Raw genomic sequence first — 20,238 nt, 5'->3', positions numbered from 1 at the left:
CCCATACTTCAGAAGCTGATTGAATTTGTTCATTACAACACTAGTGGAAATAAAATTTCTCCTCCTCAGCAGCTGTGTTGAAGAAAGGAGCTTTTTTTGGCCTTTGGAAGCAGCAAGCCAAATGCTACAGATGAGGCTGGCTGGCCCTTATCCACAGGTACCATGAGTGGTCCCACCTGTGCAAATTCAGAACTTCACCATTCAACTGCAGGTGAATAATAGGGGTTGGAGTCTGACATGGTCTGCTTTGCACAATCACTTTAATATATTTTAAGCAGCATCAGGCTACTTTACCACAACAGTTCAAAAAACCTTGACACAGATATATGCAGGATTATATTTGAGAGATAAGACTTGCAGCAGCTGACACCCCTTATCTGGTCATTTCTCTCTACTTCACCATGCTCAGCCCAATTCAAGCCAGGCGCAGTATTTCTTATTAATGCCATTAGAAGTTACAAATGAAACCGTAGATGTTGGAAATGAGTAAGTGCCCACAATAAAGACTGCCATCTGACGGTGAAGGAAATCCCGCAGGGCCACTGCTTCTCCTGGGAGCAAGCACTCCTTGCATTTACCTGCTTTCATGTCATCACTATCTCCTCGAGCTAAAAAACCTAAGCGTTGACTGCTGCACCTCACCATGGCAGGCATCGCAGCGGCAAGCAAGACTACAAAGGCAGAAAGCCTGATCTTACAGCATCCCTTTAACAGCAGTAGAGGAAAACTCTGATGTCTATAAACTAAAAAACTAAACTGAGAACCCAGCTTCCTCCAAGAAGCTCTGTCCTCTCTAACGTATTACTGGGCTGCAGTGGTTGGGAAGGGTCCACGTCCACCAGAGACAAGCTGCGCACTCTTATTAAACTGCAACTTTGGAAAAGACCTCTTTTCCAAACCAGGGTGGGCTCAGTTTGATATAACTTTATTGGGTATCATTTCTGACTCAGCCCCTTGAATGTGTACTTACTGAAAATGAGGTGTTTTCTCATGCTGCTACGGGATACAGAAATGAGAACAATAAAAAGAAGCCATGTCATGGTACATCAGGGTAATGTTCTATGCCACAAGAGATAAAAGTAATCTTCTGCATTTTTTTATCCAAATTCGAAATAGAGATTTGTTCTTACGTAGCATTTAAATACTCTTTGATCTTTTGAGAAAAAACCCATATGGTAGGTAATCATGACTGAAGGAAAGGGAAAACTTAAAAATACATACATACACAAAGACAAGAAACATGTCAACACCACTTTACCACTTTTGTATTTTATTGTGGAACTGAGTTTGCTTCCTTTACATCAAATATCCTCAATGGAAGAGGGGATATTGCACACAAATATCATAAAAGCACTACATATTACTTTCACTGGAAACTAATTTTCTACATTAGATATGACTGGATAGAATAGAAGTGATGCAGGATTATAAGACATAATACCATACACAGCTGCAGACTGACACAAACACCATTCAGAACAAGAGAGAGGAGGTGTGTGAGGTGCTTCTCAGCCAGCAACAAGACTGTTTCTTTCCATAGTTTGGAAGGTAATGGCTGCATGCAAATGCGTGAAAGCGTATTTCAAATTTCCTCTTTTACAGTTGTGATTACAGCCCAGTCTTGAAGAGGTAGCTCCTGCCATCTGGAGCTCCTAGCTAGTCTAGTGCAGAGAAGCTGCTTTTTTCATTTTTTTTTCTTTCTATATTTTTATGCCATTGTTTTATTTAGTTACTTAATTTTTTTTAGGTTTTTTGTAAAGTCACAAACAGACCTTTTTTCTTTTTTTTATTTTAAATAGCAAACATTTTAAACCAGGTGAATATAACTGCATTCTAAGAAATGCTTACCCCTAGTTGCTTTTAGTGTTTTGTTCATCATTAAGTGAAAAGATGAAAGCGTACAGTTTCTTTCAAGTGTAAACATTATAGTTTTTCTTTTTCTAATAAATCCAGACCAACAAAATTACTATTTCTCTCAAAACATCATTACTGAGCAAGAACCTCTGGCGACAGATGAACAAAGAGAAGCGTATGACAGAGATGTCCCAAACGCACAGTAAGCGCTCTTTGGAGCTGACTTGCTTATGGTGGGAAGGATTGAAAATTCAATTAACAAATTGATTAAATCTTAGTAAATGAGTACCAGAACTCTCCTAAAATGCATAAGCTATCATAGACAATTTAAAAAAAAGAACATTCATATACACAGTTATCTCCATTCACCACAGTATGTAAAGTAAAAAAAATAATCAAAAGTGATTTCTATGAAAGATGGGGTGAAAATAGAGGTCAATGAAGTTAGACCCACCACAGGACTTTGAAAAGGCATGCAAGAGAGGCCCTGTCCAAGGTCAGGAGTGGGGTGGGATCCCCAAAGTTAATCTTCATTGAATTATATGAAGCAGTATAGGAATAGCATAAAGATCATGACTGCGGATGCTGTTATGGTTAATACCATCATTTAAATGGAGTGTCCTTTACACTCAGATATTGAATCTTTATAATTAGAGTAATCAATAACAAACCATGCTCCTAGAAATCTATGCTGATCAACAGCACTCATCGTTAATGTACACGGTACATTTTGATGACTGTTACACTAAACTAATTGTGTAGCACTAGGACTAGCACAGTTAGATTAGTTCCACAGGCAGGAAAGACATTAAGGGCAAGAGGAGCTAATGGAGGAGTTTGTCGCTGTGCTGCACCCAGGCACCATTGCCATTTGAAAGGGAATGGATGGAACAGGCATAGTTGGCATTACAATACCTCAGAATAGCCAGGCCAGGGTTTTAATACTCTCGTAGCAGCAAAAAAAGCGAATGTACACTTTAGGATGAGCTGTAATGGTCTAATTATTATTATTATTTTAAAAGTAAAACAAATGCTTGAGCCATCACAAACTTGCTTGGGGAGACTTAAGGCTTGATTCCAATTTATTTTACAGTAGGATCAAATGACTGTAACTCCCTGACTGCAGGGAAATTGCTCCTGATTAACAGGAGTGAGTGGCATAGATGAGATTAGTCTCAGGACCACTGCTGTACTTAAAACAGATTTTCTACCAAAGCAGAGATACAAACCATTTCAGATATAGTCAGAAAATCAGAAAAATTTCTTCCCACCCGCTCAAAAAGTTTGAATTCTGACCTACATAAGAAAGTAGACAAAGCAGAAAGAATTGTAGAAATAGCACAACTATTCTGCCAAACATTTTGCCTGTAACTTTGTAGACTATGTATTACAAAAGCAATTTTAAGGTGAATGATTATGAGCCCAGCAAACATGCTTGTTTTCACAATACATTTCCATCTGCCTTTTGTGCCATAGTCATTCTGAGTTATTCTTAATGACTTCAAAGGTATAGCAATAAATAAAACAGCATTGTTAGAGATACCTAAAAAAAGAGAAGACAATAAAAATAAATCAAAACCCCCAACAAATGACAAACAGTAATTCACAGCATTAAACTGGCCTCAGGAACCCACATTTAAAGGACCCTAAAGCAGTAGAAAAAAAACCCTCATAAAAATTAGGAGTGCAAACATATACCTATTAAAAAAAAATAGCCTAACCATGTAAAATTGAAATAAATTATAAGTAAAGAAACTAAAATGAGGTCATAGTTCACTACGTTGTGAAACTTAATACCAGCCATAATGGTGAATCATAGACCAGCACATATCTCTGGAGGCCTTTACACCTTTAAATTCAGATTTGCAAACCTTCTACAACGTAAGAAAGTTGTTTTTAATTTGGGTTAAACTTCTGAGACAAAAAAAATCCAAACTCTCTTAAACCACAGAACAGCGATGCTGTTGCTCTGCAAGCAGTATAAAGAAGGGAGGGGGAGAGGAAGGAGGAAAGGAAAGGAAGAGGAAAGTAAGAGGAAAAGAAGAGGCAATCAGAGGAGGAAGGGAAAGGGAAAGGGAAAGGGAAAGGGAAAGGGAAAGGGAAAGGGAAAGGGAAAGGGAAAGGGAAAGGGAAAGGGAAAGGGAAAGGGAAAGGGAAAGGGAAAGGGAAAGGGAAAGGGAAAGGGAAAGGGAAAGGGAAAGGGAAAGGGAAAGGGAAAGGGAAAGGGAAAGGGAAAGGGAAAGGGAAAGGGAAAGGGAAAGGGAAAGGGAAAGGGAAAGGGAAAGGGAAAGGGAAAGGGAAAGGGAAAGGGAAAGGGAAAGGGAAAGGGAAAGGGAAAGGGAAAGGGAAAGGGAAAGGGAAACTTATTTTAGCTTATTGCTTATTCTATCTTTTTCCAAGATCTTGTGAGGGTTGAGAATGTAGGTTACACCCTTGTAAATATTAGGCAATCCACTTTTAAAATCCCGTTTTCTGTCATCATCAATAGATTACTCTTACCACGTGGGTGCCCTTCCACCTCCCCTCCCCCGCAAAGGTATTGGCAGTTGACTATTTTCAATAAATTTTACCTCAATACCCATTCTTGCTAGAACCTTAAACATTATTCATTTATCTTACAAAACTACTAAAAAATTGCCTTCACCTGAAAAATTTTTCTTTGCATTTTCCTGTAAATGAAAATGTTTGTTAAAAATTCATCTATTAAAAGTTCACACAGCACTAAAAAAAGGTTTCTGTACATTTGTTCCCATATTCACTCTTAAATTAAACAAATAAAATAAGGTATGGCAAAGGAAGGTTGAATACAGGCTCGCAGGTAACCTTTTTCATTATTCTGAATGTTTCGCTCAGCTTTGCAACTCTGATACTGGACACACCACTTCAATCCTGCTTCCACAGTACAAAAAAAGCTTTCCAAAAAATGCTCCTCGTGCCTTGTTGAGCTGTCCAGGTGCATCAATGAAGTGTTCACATAACTAACATACGTAATTCATAGCACCAAGCCGTTTGACCAGTCAGACAGGTTTCTAGTACCACACATGCACACTCACACTTCTTTACTGGTGTAACTATGATCCTACACAGATGTTTTATAAATTTGCTGTCTCAACATTAAAAAATAAGTGCAACAAGTTTCTTTGTACATTCAAGTCACTTTCTAAGGCAAATTGTCTACTGTATGTACTCCTGACTGCTTTGGTATTTTGCTTCAGTTAATTGACAGTGGACATGAGTGTTTAGCATGTGGACTGGTCAGTTCTGGCTGAAGTGAGTGGACTTTCACTGGGAGCATGCCTTAGACCAAAAATTGTGCATACAAAAGAAAGGTTTTAGACTTCTAGATGGCATGCAGGCTACATGCATATTTGGCCTATGATTGTCATTGTATGTCAGTATGCAGAGTTCAAATTAAAGTGGAAAACTGCTGATGAGCGTTTAGGTTGTATGTCCCTTCCTAGCCACATTCTCTTTCTTTTTATTTTCCAGCTAACGTAATTCTGTAAAAAAAGGATCCCCTATGCAATAGCTCAGATTAATATAAATTGAAAACTTTATTTTCATGTGAGAGCGTAAGCAGACAGCAGTAAGCGATACATCTACAGCCATGAGACTAACGCAGATCTAATTATTTATTACTTTCTCCTCCTACCCCTCTCTCTCTTTCTCTTTCTTTGTCTTTCTTTAGAGGGCAAATGCCTCCACCTGGCAGAAGTCAGTTGGGGTTGCTAGTGCATGGTTTCCAACGTTCAGCAGAGATGAAACTGGATCTGTATTTTTGCAGTAATTTGAACCCTACTATGGGAACACTGTTACTTCCCTTAGCAATCAGCAAAGACTGAAAAATATTAGTGACTTGCATCACTGTGACATAGTATAGCATTTGGCAGGTATATAGTTCAGCAGTTGAAATATACGGGTTGAATTTTTAGAAAAGGTGTTTTCAAACTGAAGAATTTCTGGAAAGAAAGTTTAATCTTGCGTTGTGTGATCTCGTTCTTACAGTTCAATCTTGCATGCGGGAAAAGATTCATCTTGCATAACAACAGTGCTGCTGCTTGCCAAAACCATGATGTTGAGGTCCTGCTGTTTCTCATGGGTCTCTTGGTACCATTCCCTCATCACTTCTGAGTCATGGGTTGGGATTAAGGTCACCTGCAACACAAAACAGTAGAAGTCCTGAGGAATGGACAACAGAAACAGCTGATAACAAACTCATCTTTGTAAGAAGCCCCGGCCAACAAATATGCTTCCCTCTTGGAAAGAGTGGGTCTTTATGCAATAAATACTTGAAAAATGGATGGATAAAAGGAAGTAAACAAACACGTAGGTAAGGTAAAATGACTGCAAAAAAGTAGTTTATCAAAACAAAACCTTGGTTTTGTAAGGTGCTGAGATGCAGCTTTCCAGAGAAGTAGTAGTCTGTAGTCTGCACTGATAGCTCTTCAGATTATGGCCAAGTATTTATTTTACTTATTGATCATGATGGAAAGGCATATGAAGTTTCAAAGCGTATGTGATTACCATACAAACCATGAAACATTCACTTTTCTTTCCTACTTAGAGACTGCAATGTTTTCAAACTTGGATCATATATGATATAGTAATGAGATGAAATAGCCAAATGTCCCTGTAAACCAGCTCCCAGATGTTTTATTCATGAGGAACAGGTCAGAAGGGACAGAAATGGGGGAGCCGCGGAGTGCAGTGCAGTTCTGTGCTTCACACACAGGTCGTCTCAAAACATCAGTGAAATGAGGTGCCCAGCCTTGGGACCCCATTCCCTGGTAGCCACCGTCCACTCCAGAGGTGCTCTGGCTTCCCATAGTTGCCAGGTAGAGATACTAGTGAAGATCCTACCTGCATGTTGCTCTCCCACTGTGCCTTGCCCTCCAGCAGGGAGTCCAGAACAGCCCTGCTCGGCTCCTCAGCTGCAGAATCGTTCCCGCTCACCACGTAGTAGGATGACCGCACCCTCTTGAAAAACTCGACATCAACGTTCTTGCTATTGCTGTGGTTGGGAATGTACACCAGATCCAAATACACCGGAGGTCCTGGAGGCACTGCTGTACATTTTGCCACCTTGGTATTCCCAGGTCCTTTGGAAATCAAACAACAAAAGTATATATTGCAGTCTGGTTAAAAACATGCATTTATTAATCACTGTTATAACCACTGAGGTGAGACGTGTCCAATTATGGCATTATCCTCCTACATCTAGTGACATGTTCCAGCTGTGTTGTATCCCAATTACGATTGTAATGGGAGGAAAGACCTGAATAACTGTAACTATATAATACAATAAAAATTCACTACCACATAACCAAAAATTGACTGAACCTTTCCCAGTGATACACTGCTATTATCCAACAATTATTATGCAGGGATTACTGAATTACCATTCAATAAATGGTGGTATTATTTTCCAGGTTAAGAAGTACAGATTTTCAAAATTCTCAGGTATGCACAATTATAACACCTAAGGTCACACAGGGACCCATGCAGATTTGAGGCAGTCCTGAGATTTGGAGTATCGGCACACAGCAAGACATGGTAGCTGTTGATATGCTCCGACTGCCTTGCAGGTGCATAAGGAAGCTACGACACATGAGCAGAAAGAGTGTCAAAGAGGAACTTGGGAGGACAGAGAGAAACTTGTAAAGCAATTCTTCAGGGAACTTAAAACAAAAGTTTGTTTGCCTGCTGGACCCTTATTTGCATACACAAATGAGCCACTTATCACAAAACATAGAGGGAAGCATGTTTTTGCTCCTGGACATAATATAGCACTTGTTCTAAGAAGAGCTTCAGTGAAAAGGAATTTCAAAGTTTAAACACATTAAAAATACTACCCCCAAAAAAGTGGCTTTTGCTGGATCATGGTGTGAACTGAAAATCAGGATTCAATCAGTAACTTTATCCAGATGATCACCATTTATGTTCTATTACCATTCTCATGTTGTTACAGAGGATGAAACTTAGTAAACAATTATCTGAGCAATACACCCTATTTAGGGTCACATACTGTAAGGCCAGCAACGTCCATCACAGTTGTCTAGCATGTTCTGCTGTTCATCATAGGGTAATATGCCAAATAAGCATCATGATATAATAAGATTTCCTGAAGTAGAGAGATTTTACTATTGGTTACGTTACAAAATCTTTTATCATAAAAAATCTGTGATACATCTTTCTGAATTGTGGATACCAACACTGGATAAAATATTAGACATTACATTTTACACTTAAATGTCATTATCAAATAAAGCCTTGTCTTCTGCTCTAGTGTATACGTGAGAAGTATGCTTTAAGGAAGAAGAATCTCATATGGAGCTAAAGTGCTGGAGCAATGTACAGCTGGAAGAACTATACTGCTGCTTTGTAACACATCTACCAACAGAGGCATGCAAATGATGGTGTAAGAAAGGAATAGTAGACCACTTAAAATGAGGAACTAAAGACAGTTGAATGTTGGTTTGTACTGAACCCTAGACCTTCTCCTTGCAAAAAAGCCTTCAACAGAACATCAGTCCAGACAACAGCAAAATCAAAGTATCCTCCAAACACTCTTTAACAAGATCTGCCAGAAACAACAGATGAGCACAATGCTTCCTTCTGTAACATAATTAATATTTTATTACTTCTTAGAATACACCACAGTCATTCAAAATGACATTAACTTCCTGTATGTTTAGTCATCACTTAACTGGACTATGTGATGTACATGCTTAGTTCACTGAAAGTGCTCTTACTACTGTTACAATTTTTTTTTAATATTCCTTTTAAAATTAATCCAGCAAAGTAACAAAAGCATCCAACAGCCGATGGCACCTTTACTTCCCACAATATTAAATTGCACTAATCTGTACTAAGAGAGTTGTGCCTACTTATTTAGAATCATAGAATCATATTAGTTGGAAAAGACTTTTAAGATCATCAGGTCCAACCATTATCCTAACACTACCAAGCCCACCCCTAAACCATGTCCCTACGCACCACATCTATACTTTCAAACACCTCCAGGGATGGTGACTCCACCACCTTCCTGGGCAGCCTGTTCCAATGTTTGACCACTCTTTCAGTAAAGAAATTTTTCCAAATATCCAATCTAAATCTCCCCTGGTGCAGCTTGAGGCCATTACCTCTTGTCTTGTCATTAGTTACTTGGGAGAAGAGACCGACCCCCACCTCACTACAGCCTCCTTTCAGGTAGTTGTAGAGAGCAATAAGGTCTCCCCTCAGCTTCCTCTCTTCCAGTCTAAACAATCCCAGTTCCCTCAAGTGCTCCTCAGAAGATGTGTTTTCCAGACCCCTCACCAGCTTTGTTGACCTAACAATGAATGAAGTGGTCACATTTCTTACAAGGAATACAGTGGTTCACTTTGCTACTGATTTCACTTCACTTACAAAAGTCATACTTTTAATTCTATTAGTTGGTTAACAGTTTATACAGCTAGTATTAAGTTCTTTATATTTCATGCACTCTCTAAGCATTATGACACGTTTCTTAGATTACGAAAGTTAAATTAGTAAATTTCATGCATTTAAATGTGGACTTTACATGCTGGATTTGTATTTAAAACCTGGACTTACTTTGGCGGTTTGCTACAAAGCACATTCTCAGCCGATATAAAGGCACACTAACTTCACTGCAACAACTAAGAAAATCCTAACACTAGGGAACTACTGTCTTTACCTGTGGTTGCAGTCTTTGCTGACTTGGATGTTGTTGTATTTGCTGCATTCTTGGTGTCCTTATCTTTCTCTTGCACTCGAGGCTTTACTTCTGGACTAGAGATATATTTCGTTGCCTTCTCCACAGACTCCTTGTTTTTTGGAGAAGCTGTTTTGGAAATTTTATCTAAAGATTCTTTTATAGCTGGCTTTGGTGAAGCCACTTGCTTTGATTTACCATCACTTTTTTTAACAGGAGAAGACGACTTGGTCTTAGTACCCTGCTTTTTTGTCTTTGTCTTTTCTTTGAGGTCCTTCTTCAAAGGTTTACCTAAATTCTGATCAACAGGAAGAGCCTCTGGATCAACCATGGAAACATCAGGGTGCCTAGGGGAAGGGCTGCGATCCTGCATTGGGACAGGCAGCGGGTCAATGTGTTTGTATGTAATTGTCTTGTCTGTCGGAATGGTTTCTGACTCATCTTCTGAGTCAATGTTAGCATCTGCAGTGATGGAAGGACATTCCTCAGTCTCCGGGGGAACATCCGAATCAGTCTGAGATGGGGCAGACTCGCTTACGGATGTGGGAGGGGTTTCATCACATTGCCGCCCTTGCTGCTTTCCCTCAGAAGGTGGCTGAGCTCCCCCGGATTGAGTTAATGGCTTCTCTAGATCTTGAGACTGTTCTTCACTTGCAAACCACTCAAGGGGGTTTGGGTTGATAAATGAGGGGGAAAGTTCAGTTTTGGGATGTTTATATTCACAAGAGGACACAAGGCATAAGTCAACATCTTGACGGGATTCTGCTAACGATTTTCCTGGAGTGAAATGTGCACTTGCTTCATAGGAATAGCTAGTAGCTTCAGGTGACCTGCTGGCTCTCCCAGTTGTCTCAAATGAGTAGTCTGTGGCTTCAGGTGAACCGGAGGCTTTCCCTGTTGTCGCATAGGAGTAAACCACGGCCTCTGGTGACCTGGTGGTTTTCCCAGTTGTCTCATAGCAGTAGCTAATGGCTTCTGGTGACTTAGTGGTTTTCTCTGTTGTCTCATAGGAGTAACCCATAGTATCGAGTGATCTGGTAGCTTTCCCAGTTCTCTCATAGGAATAATCTGTGGCCTCAGGTGATTTGGTGGTTTTCCCAATTGTCTCATAGGAATAACCTGTGGCCTCTGGTGATCTGGTGGTTTTCCCTATCATCTCATAAGAATAATCTATGGACTCAGATGACCTCATATTTTTTGCAAATATCTCATATGAATAATCTGTGGCTTCAGGTGAACTAGTAGTTTTCCCAGCTGTCTCATATGAATAGTCCGTGGCCTGGGGTGATCTAGTAGATTTTCCAGCTGCCTCATAGGAGTAGCTAATATCCTCTGGTGACCTGGTAGTTTTCTCTGTGGTCTCATAAGAATAACTAAGTTCTTCTGGTGACCTGCTGCTTTTCTCTGAATCTTCTTTTTCTGGGCTGAGTAAAGGTTCTGGACTGCGCTTTGTTAGGGGTTCCTGGTAACCAAATGCTTTGACAGAGGACACTTGCAGTGACAACAAAGGTGTAGTACTAGCTGAGACCATTTCTGTGACTGCAGGAGATGAATCTGGGAAACTAGGAGAGTACAGAGGAGAAGATTCCCTTGGAGTTAACGGAGATAGGTCAGACTTTGGTGACAGCTTTTCTCCTAGGCTCTGCACCTTTTCTGAGGTAAAAGAAGAATGTAGTGACATATCCCTAGATGGAACAGCACCTGAAAAAGTTTCCTCTGGCAGTGGTGAAGTTACTTGGGAAGGTGTATGAGCTGATGAAGTTGAGGATGAAGCTTCAATTTGAGAAACTGAAATAATTTCTGAAATATCTTTCTCCTGAGAGTAAGATGACTGCTCCACAGGGGAAATCTTCTGTGCAAAAGTAGGCTCCTGTATATCTGAAGGGCTATAATCTACTTCTGTTGGTCCATTTTCAGATATATGGTGAATACTAGTGCCTACTGTAGGATATTCTGGAGATTGCCTACTAAAGTCCATTGCTAAAGACTGCACGGGGGACTCCTGACCAAATCCTACTGACATAGCTGGCTGCTCAGAAGATCTGTGATCATGCACCGGTGTACTTGATTTTGCAGTTTTAGGTGAGAAATCTGGTGGAGAAATTGACATGGGCCTTGGGCACTCTTCCTTAGATGGAGACATTTCTGTTTCCTGAAAAGTTGTTGGTGTTTGTACAACTGACACTGAAAGGGAATCATCCACTTCAGTAGAGTGTGGAGATCCAACCTCAGCATGCAAAGAAGGAGACACATCATCAGTAGTTGGTTCTGGAAATGAACTAGTAGCAACAGATGCTGTAGAGACAGAAGCTACTCCTTCTATGTGGGAATAGGTGTCTTCTGCTACAACCTCATCAACAGGAGTTGCAGACTTGTCAGAAACAGTGCCTTCAGAAATTGACATTTTGGTATCTTCTTTTAAAGAGCCAAACTGACTGATATCTATTTGAGTAGGTGAGAGATCACCTGCTAACTTCCGCTCATCCAAAACCAGTGAAGACTGGGAGCTGCTGGGTTCTGTATCCTCCGTTTTCCTTTCTAGGCTGAAGCCTTCCTTAATTACCATAAATTCCATCCTTTTTTCATCTTGTTTTTCTTGGAAAAGGCCCAGAGAACTGGCTTCAGAAGCTGGGCTCATCTGAACAGGTGATTCTTCTTTTTCAGGTTTTTCCTCAGAAGGACTTCCGTAATCTCTGGGGGGAGACTTCAAATCAGCACTCAAAAATGTATCATAAGTGGTCTCTGAACCTATCAGTGGGGGACTCCGTAGAGGTGAGAGAACCTTTTCAATAGGAGATTCTGAATCTGGCACAGGCTCATCCATAGGGCTTATTCTAGGTTTTGCAGACTCCTCTTTGACTTCACTGAATTCAAAGCTAACAGGAGCTTCTGTTGACTTTTCACTGGTTTCAGAGGGAAGCTGACTGGACTTTTCATCAGTGGGAGACTGATAATAAGGTGTGTGGCCAGCACTACCAGCAGCAGACTGTGAGGGAGATGCTACTTCTAATGTTTTATCTTCAGGGCTTGCACAGTGCTCTTCAGTAATTTCTCGAGGTACACCAGGCAATGTAGCAGTGGGCACAGGCTCAGATGAGACCTTGATCTCGTTGGGAGCGAGTGAAAAGTTCACACTACGTTCACTCAGTGGTGTTTTGGCAACAGGTGATGGAGGGGACAAACTGTCAGCTGGACTCTTGGCTGGACTACGTTTTCCACCAACATCTTCTTGACAGGCTTCTTTGATTTCTAATTTGGCAGTGGCTTGGATTTCACTTTCTTTTTGCCGGTATACATCTTGGAATGCAGATTTGCAGAATTTGTCTTCCTCTAATGAAGATGGTGGTGAGATGGTGGAAGCTGAGGCATTATAGTCTTTACCTTCTGTGGCCTCTGTTTTTGATCCTTCAGATAATCCATTAAAAGCATCTGGAAGTGGAGAAAGTTTAGATCTGCCCAACTCTTGAGAGTACAGTAACGTCTCATACTTGGTAACGTTCACATACTCCTGAGAGGGTGACTCACTTTCCTCATTGTTAGTTTCATCACTCATGACATCCCGGGGTGTAGACATTTCATCCATCGGAGTTGGTTCACTGGATATTTCGATGGTAGACTGTGTGTAACCTGAAGTAGCAGTGAATTCCTCAGGTTGATCTTCTCTGTTTTCTTCATCAGAAACAGTGGCTTCACTTTCTGAACCACCAGGTAATGTCTCATCATGGATAGAAGAGGCTGGTTCAACTGCTGGAGACTGAGGCTCTGACCGTTTTGTTGGTGTAATTATGAGTAGGCCATATTTATCTTCAACTTCATCAGCTTCTGCAGCTTTGTCTACCACAGCCATCACATAGTCTTCTTCAGGCTCCACTTGTTCAGTTTCCTCTTCATCTCTGATGTCTTCTGCTTTGTCTTCCTCATCTTCTTCAGTCTCTTCAGTTTCTGCCTTTTCTATTGCTTCTTCCCTGTCTTCCTCAGCCCGTTCATCTGATGCCTCATAATCTGCCTTTTCAATATACTTTTCATCTTTAATGTTAGCATCTGCTTCAGCCATTATTTCTTCTGAGCATTCTTCAGTTTTTCTTCGTTCCTCCATATACGGTTTTGTGGTGCCCAGTGGTGTCTTTTCTTCTTCATCTTCACCTCGTTCTTCAGCTTCTTCTGTCTCTGCCTTTTCCTCATAATCTCCTGCTTCAGATGATTCTTCCAAGCCAGTTCCCTCATCTTCAAACTTTTCATTGTCATCAACCCTGTGCTTTTCCACAGGTTCCAATTCTTCAGGTGTGTGTTCACACTCACCCTCAGCCTCTGTGGTAGTTATGCCTTCATCAGAGGACTCAGCAGGTCCTTCATTATCTAATTTTTCTTTTTGTACTTCAAAGGCCTCTTTTTGTACTGTGCCAGTGAGTTTCAGTTCATCCTCTACAGGTGCAACTTGAGGTTTTGTTTCTTTTATTGTTTCTACTTCTTCAGCTTTTAATTCCTCAAAATCCTTTGTTAAATCCTCTGGTGAAGACATAAGGGATCTCTCCGCTTCAAGCTCCTTTCCACTGGCTGTAATTTCTGCAGCTGCTACAGCTGCTACAGTTGTGGCAGCAACTCCAACTGCTGCAAGGGCAGCTTGTGCTCCACTGGCTTTGATCTCCTTCTTAACAGTTTTACCTTTTCCTTTTTCCTTTGGCTTTCCAGCAGGTACTGCTTCTTTTTTAGCAGGTTCTTCCTTCTTTTGTGGTTTAGGCTTTGCTGCTGGCTTTTTGGCTTCAGCTGAAGGTGTAGCTGTCTTCTTTGTTTCTTTAGGAACCTTTTTGATGTCCTTTTTGGCTTCTTCCTTCTTAATTTCCTTCTTCTCTTCTTTTTTAGCTTCCTTTAGTGAAGCTTCTTTCTTTACTTCCTTCTTAGTTTCCTTCTTCTCTTCTTTTTTCATCTCTTTCTTAACTTCTTTCCTGATCTCTTCTTTTTTGGGTTTTTCCTCTTTTTTGTTGGGTGTTTTCTCCTCTTTTTTAGAAACTTCTTTCTTTGGTTTTTCTTTTTCCTCTTTCTTTTCTTCAGGCTTTGCTTTGACTTCCTTTTTCACTGTCTTCTCCTTTGATGCTTTTGGTTTTACATCTGTAGTTTGTTTTTCAGGAGTTTCAGATTTTACTAATTGTTCTTCTTTACTTGTTATGTCCTTTTCTGCCACTATGGGTTTGGTCTCCACTTTTGCTGGTTTCTCTTTTTTAACTGGAACTTTTTCTTTGCTTTCCAACTTCTGAGGCTTTTCTGGTGCTGGACTAGCCTTCACAGGCTCTGGTGTTTCTTCTTTAGATTCTTTTCTGACAGGCTTGCTTGGTGGTGTCTTTGCAGCAGGCTTGAGACTCTCCTTGCTGTCTGTTCTTTGCTTCAACTTTGCTTGTTTCACAGCTGGACTAGCAATGTTCCCAGTTAGGTCTTTTTGTGTAACCACTGGTTGTTTAAGGAAGTCTAAGTGTTTGAGTTTTTCTAGTCCTTCTAGAATATTATATTGGGTGCTGTTTCCAGGAAACAGAACTCGGATTATTTTTTCTGCAGGATTAGCTGGATGCCACACAATCAGGGATGAGACAGAGGTGAAGTAGGATAACGGAATGTCTAGTTCTTGGCCATTTGGTAGTAGGAATTCAGCTTTATCTTTGTTCGTACCACTCCACTGCTGCATAAAATATTGCATCTCTTTGCTAGTTTTCACAGGATTAAGCACATACATCTCAAGTTTGCCAACTCCCATTTTCTCAAATAAAACTATGGGGTCAATGGTATTTCCTGTATTTCTGAAAAGAGGTTCTGGTTTCATAGACAATTTATGTAAATACTGGAGAGTAAAACAAGCTTCTTCTACACTCCTTTTCACTCTGAAGTTAGGATCCAGGTTCTTCAAGTTCTCAGGTACATTAAGGAATACAACTCCTAAATCAGGTGAGATCAGATTTTTCATCCAATCACTGTTGGTAGTAGACCCTTGGGACTGTTCCTCTTCTAGTTCAGCTATCTTTCGCTGAAGCATACTGTTGATTCCTGGCAGGTTGTCATCTCCAATGTGAGTGAGCAGAATGGAATCTACTCTGTCCAAGTGCCGGATAAGTTTCCAAAAACAAGATTTTCTTTCAGATCCTCCATTGATAAGCATGTTGAATCCATTCACTGCAAACAATGCAGAGTCCCCTCTTCCCCCTGGGAAAATATAACAGCAGGGTTTGGAGAGTTTCAAGAAGCCTCCTGAGGTTGGAGGTTCCAGTATGTCAAAAGGTGATGGCACCTCTACTGATTCTGACAGATACTCTGTGAATTCAGAGAGTCCTTCCATTTCAGGCAATATGGAAGCTGAGTTGAGTTTAATGTTAATAAAATCTTGAAGGTTGTGTCTGTCAAGGTTGGAATTTTTCCAGTCCCCTTCCTCAGGGCAGAAAAGCGTTAGGCTGGCTTTGTTGGCAGGGTGTGTGGTGCTCAATAATTCACCAATCTAGGGTTGTAAAACAAAAACACAAAAGACGCATGTAAATTCATTTTTTAATGACAATTAATATCAGAACACAGTATTTCCTGATCAGATAGATAAAACCTTTTCCATTTGCTTCTGCACTGGTGAGTACCTGACCTAGAAGCTAAAGGGACCTGTTACTACAATTTGTTTACTACATTTTTTTAAATACAAAGAACCTTATTCCTGGTCCCTATTGCCCAAAGGATGACAGTACCCCAAGGTTCCCCCTTCCCTCAACCACCCTTTATAGGAGGATGGTACAAGCTTTTATATTGAGAGGGTATGAGGACCATGAGGCTAACGCTGCCAGAGCTGCCACTATCTCTACCACTAGCTCATGAGTCTCCCTGCTGCCCCAGTCCATCCAGAAGAGCCAGACAAATATCTAAGGGACGAAGCACATCCTCTTAACAGGCAGAGAGCAATCACAACACAAAGGAGGCCATTATCCTTCCAGGGGCAGCTGTCATCTTCACCCCTTCTTTCATGGGATATATTCCACCACATCATCATTACTCCAGTTCTTTCCACAGGCTGGCTCCTGAAAAGCCACAACCACCCCCAGATTAGCATGACTGACTGCAGGAGAGTTTTCCAGAACACTAAGAAATGAGTTACTGCTTCAAAAATGCAAACAGCTAGAAGTTTTTTATTTCTGAGACTACATGACAAACAGCTAAAGAAAGAGACAGAAAAAAAAAGTGTTAAAAGGGTTAAAAATGCTCTTGTCATTATTTTGATCTAAAACTCACAGACCAAAAAAGTTGAAATCTTGAATAGGTCCATTAATTTTAACAATATTTGATAACATGCTAGTACCAAAACCAGCTGCTGAAATAAAGGCACACAAAATAAGTTGTTCTATGCCATAGTATGAAGAGCTGCTGTTCTGTTCCAGTTTGAACTAAAAAACAGTATTTGATGGTCCCACATTGATAGACAGAAAAAGTGTGACATTTTATACCTTCTCACAGTTTCACAGATACTTTCATCTGACTATTAGGTTAAACATAGCCCATTTCTTTTCTATTCACTCCTAACAAAGAGACAACCAAATTATGTAAAATTCAGAGAAGAAGAAATTCAGAGATCAAATATCACTGCAAAATATGCCAGCACACCATCATGCAAAATACCCCAATCTTCTTTGCAGAGATGCAATTGTCAGTTCATGCTGTAAGAATAGTTTTCATAAGAATGATACAGATTATGCTACAGCTGAATAGTTTGAAAGTCTTGGATCACAAGCTGAAACAGCAGAAGAAATTAATATATAAAAAATTAATGATGCTTGATTGCATTAGATCTCTTTGGGCCTCCATGTGCGTGTCACTTCCTTTCTTTGTGTTACATAATTTATTTTCAGCATTTACCAAAAATAAAAATCAACAAAGATGCAGTGGCTGTTATCCAAAGAAAAATAATCCAAACAATACCTAAACAAAGCAGAAAATAAATATTTTCTATCTCCCTTTGTCAGCCTTGCTTAGTAGCCAAACCATTTGACCTGAGTATAAATAAATCTCACCCACACATCAGACATGTCTTTTAAAAAGAGCAAAGGAAAAATCCAAAGCAAAACAAAAGGAGAAAATGATGAAAGATAAGGAAAACAAGAGAACTATTCCTGTTGCTATTGCAGAAATAAGAAAAGAGGGGCAGCACAGACCACAGCTCTGAAATGGATTTAGGATCTCAAATGTGTTCCATATGTTGTATCTCTGATCAGGGTTGAAAACACATTACTAGGGAGAGACAAAAGTAGTGAAAAGTCACTTCCTCTGGATGAATAAATCCAAGTCTGCTGCGCATATAAGGAGATAACTTGAGCACAGACTCTTTCTCATGTAGGGCAAATTTTCTGGCTAGATAATTTAAAAAGTCATACAGTAATACCTGAGCTAATGAATATACTGGGCCAAAGTTTGGGGTTAGTCCTCTTCAGCTTGTATTATGCCATATTTGGGCTTCTGCTTCATACTCCTAAATTCTGACTTCCTTTGCTCCTAAAAGTTGGCACGCATAATGCAGACAGTGTTAAGCCACTGGTAGCGCAGGCCAATGAAAAGCTGGGGAAAACTTATCCCAGACCTAGATCATATCTGTTAGGAATAGCAAGTTCAGAAATGCTCCAGAAAAGGCCTCAATTGATTTGCATTTCTAATGGTGACACCAAGGATATCGACAGTTCCACTGCTTACGCTATGTGATAACACAGAGATGTAACTGCTCTGGATTCAAAGTCACTCTGAGAGCAAAGAAATGTATCTCTGAACCTGATCATCTTTTCAAGCACTGAGAGACATCTGTTGAAGAATCCTCAAGTTTTAAAAGTGGTACAGCTGATGAAAGCAAACAGCAAGTTGGCTGCTCAGAGAAAACACAAGATTGTTTCCTACCCTGGACCACAAAGGAAAAAAAAAAAAGGTTTCCCTCTGCTAGCTGGTGTTGCAGAGGCAGTGGAATGGGAGGGGTTCAATATTCTGGCACAGAAGTTGTTGAAAACAGCACTTCTAGGCATTGCCTGCAGGGAGTTCTGCATGCTAAAGATTAGACTTCATAAGAGTATCCCCCAAAGGGTATTCACTTATTTGTAAGCACGTATCTTGACCACAGTTCAGGTTTGGTTTCAGTGAAGTAAAAACGGGCAGAGGCCCAAAACACCAGCTCTACACAGTACCCATCAAACCTTACATGCTTATAGAATCATAGAACCATTTTGATTGGAAAAGACCCTTAAGATCATTGAGTCTAACCATAAACCTAACTCTGCCAAGTACATCAGGGTCAGGACATTATTTCTTCTGGTCACCAGTTCGAAAACCACTAACCACTCTTTTCTAGCCCTTTTTTCTAACCTTTTTTCCAACTTGTAGACCACCTAAAAATTTCCTGGTAACGAGACCCTTTAAAAAATATTTGGCATGCGCAGACTGCAGTATGGCAAATGCGATCTTTCTTTGCTTTTGTGGAATCTTGTAGAAGCAGTGAGATCCCAAGGCTTCAGAAACAATAAGGTGGAAGCCAGTACTTTGAAAGAGCCATGCTGGCTGGCTGGTGCTCCCAGATGCAGAGACGAGCCAAGTGAGCCTTACTCATAGCCCACGGGTATAGACCCTGCATGCCCACCACTGCAGCAATCCCTTGGTGGCTGTAGCTCATGGCCAAACACCACCCCTTCTCCTTCTAGTCAAGAATTTCACTTCCTAATCATAATGGGTAGGAGTTGCACTTAGTTTTGCATGTGGTTCATAAAGTAATTATGTGTCGCTAATTAGCCAGAGATGCAAGGAGCTTGGGTTTGCAATTTCACAGAAAAGTAACTCTGCAAACTGCCAGTGAGTTTTAGGCATCATGTGTGTTTCAGAGAGCAGGAATGCAGGTCTTTCCTCAACCCTACAACCATATGCTGAACAAGGAGGCTTTGAGAATGCAATCAAATGGATGCAATAAGGTCACACTGGAGCTCACACAAACTTTGCTTCTTCAGTGCTGAACTTTCAAATCTCACTCTACTGACATGCTCCTAATTAATTTTGGAAACTAAATTCCTAGGGATGCAGCCATATAGTTTATTTAGATAAATTCTTTACACAGCAGCCAAATTAAGAGTGACAGCTTGTTTACTATGGGTTCCTGCCCTATGGGAGCTTTCAGACATGGTACATCAAGAGTAAAATAACAAATCATGAAACAAATGACATTAAATACTGATACACTCCATACTTATCTTTTTGGTATGTAAAAATCACAAGATTCACAGATTTCACTGGCCAAATTTTAAATACTACTATAAAGAAGCCAAACAGGTAGGTGGTGCAAAAAAGTACTGATATTCCAACAGACAGCCTCTGTCTTATTTAATGTCACCTATTATTTAGCTGCCACCAGGCAAGAATCTGGTGTCAAGTTCAATTTGACGGGTTTGTATGTGCACCTTAGATAAACAACTTGTTTATTTTAAATGCAGCACTATCTTCTTCCCTTGTCATCAGGTTCCTTGATTTTCTGTTTCTGGAAGTTACAATTTAATTCCCCAAATTAAAATGTAATTATTTTATTAAGCAATTTACATCAAATCTAAAGTAAATAAAATAAATGTTTTGAAAGAAAGCTTATTAATGACGAGTAAAGAGCATCAGCATCAGGCTGCCCACACTAACTCTAAAAGCAC

At 40.2% G+C, this 20,238-nt stretch overlaps 1 protein-coding gene across 3 annotated transcripts in view; it reads right to left on the bottom strand.

Annotated features, from left to right (window-relative positions):
* Window positions 1-5,853: 5,853 nt before the first annotated feature.
* Window positions 5,854-20,238, bottom strand: part of MAP1B (microtubule associated protein 1B) — a 66,224-nt gene continuing 51,839 nt past the window's right edge. Inside the window, exons 5-10 of one of the 3 annotated variants that reach the window (XM_086479255.1) lie at window positions 14,457-16,043; window positions 10,774-14,399; window positions 10,501-10,671; window positions 9,551-10,398; window positions 6,715-6,953; window positions 5,854-6,009 (exon numbers count right to left, since the gene is read on the bottom strand). In XM_086479255.1, the coding sequence (XP_086335381.1) occupies window positions 5,854-6,009; window positions 6,715-6,953; window positions 9,551-10,398; window positions 10,501-10,671; window positions 10,774-14,399; window positions 14,457-16,043 (6,627 nt within the window). Of the gene's footprint in view, window positions 6,010-6,714; window positions 6,954-9,550; window positions 16,044-20,238 lie in introns of all 3 variants that reach the window. The other 2 variants (XM_086479254.1, XM_086479253.1) reach the window with 2 other exon arrangements.

The sequence above is a fragment of the Leptosomus discolor genome, chromosome Z, assembly GCF_034619465.1.
Source record: "Leptosomus discolor isolate bLepDis1 chromosome Z, bLepDis1.hap2, whole genome shotgun sequence".
Taxonomy (NCBI): Eukaryota; Metazoa; Chordata; class Aves; order Leptosomiformes; family Leptosomidae; genus Leptosomus; species Leptosomus discolor.
This window is presented reverse-complemented; position numbering and strand designations above follow the sequence as displayed.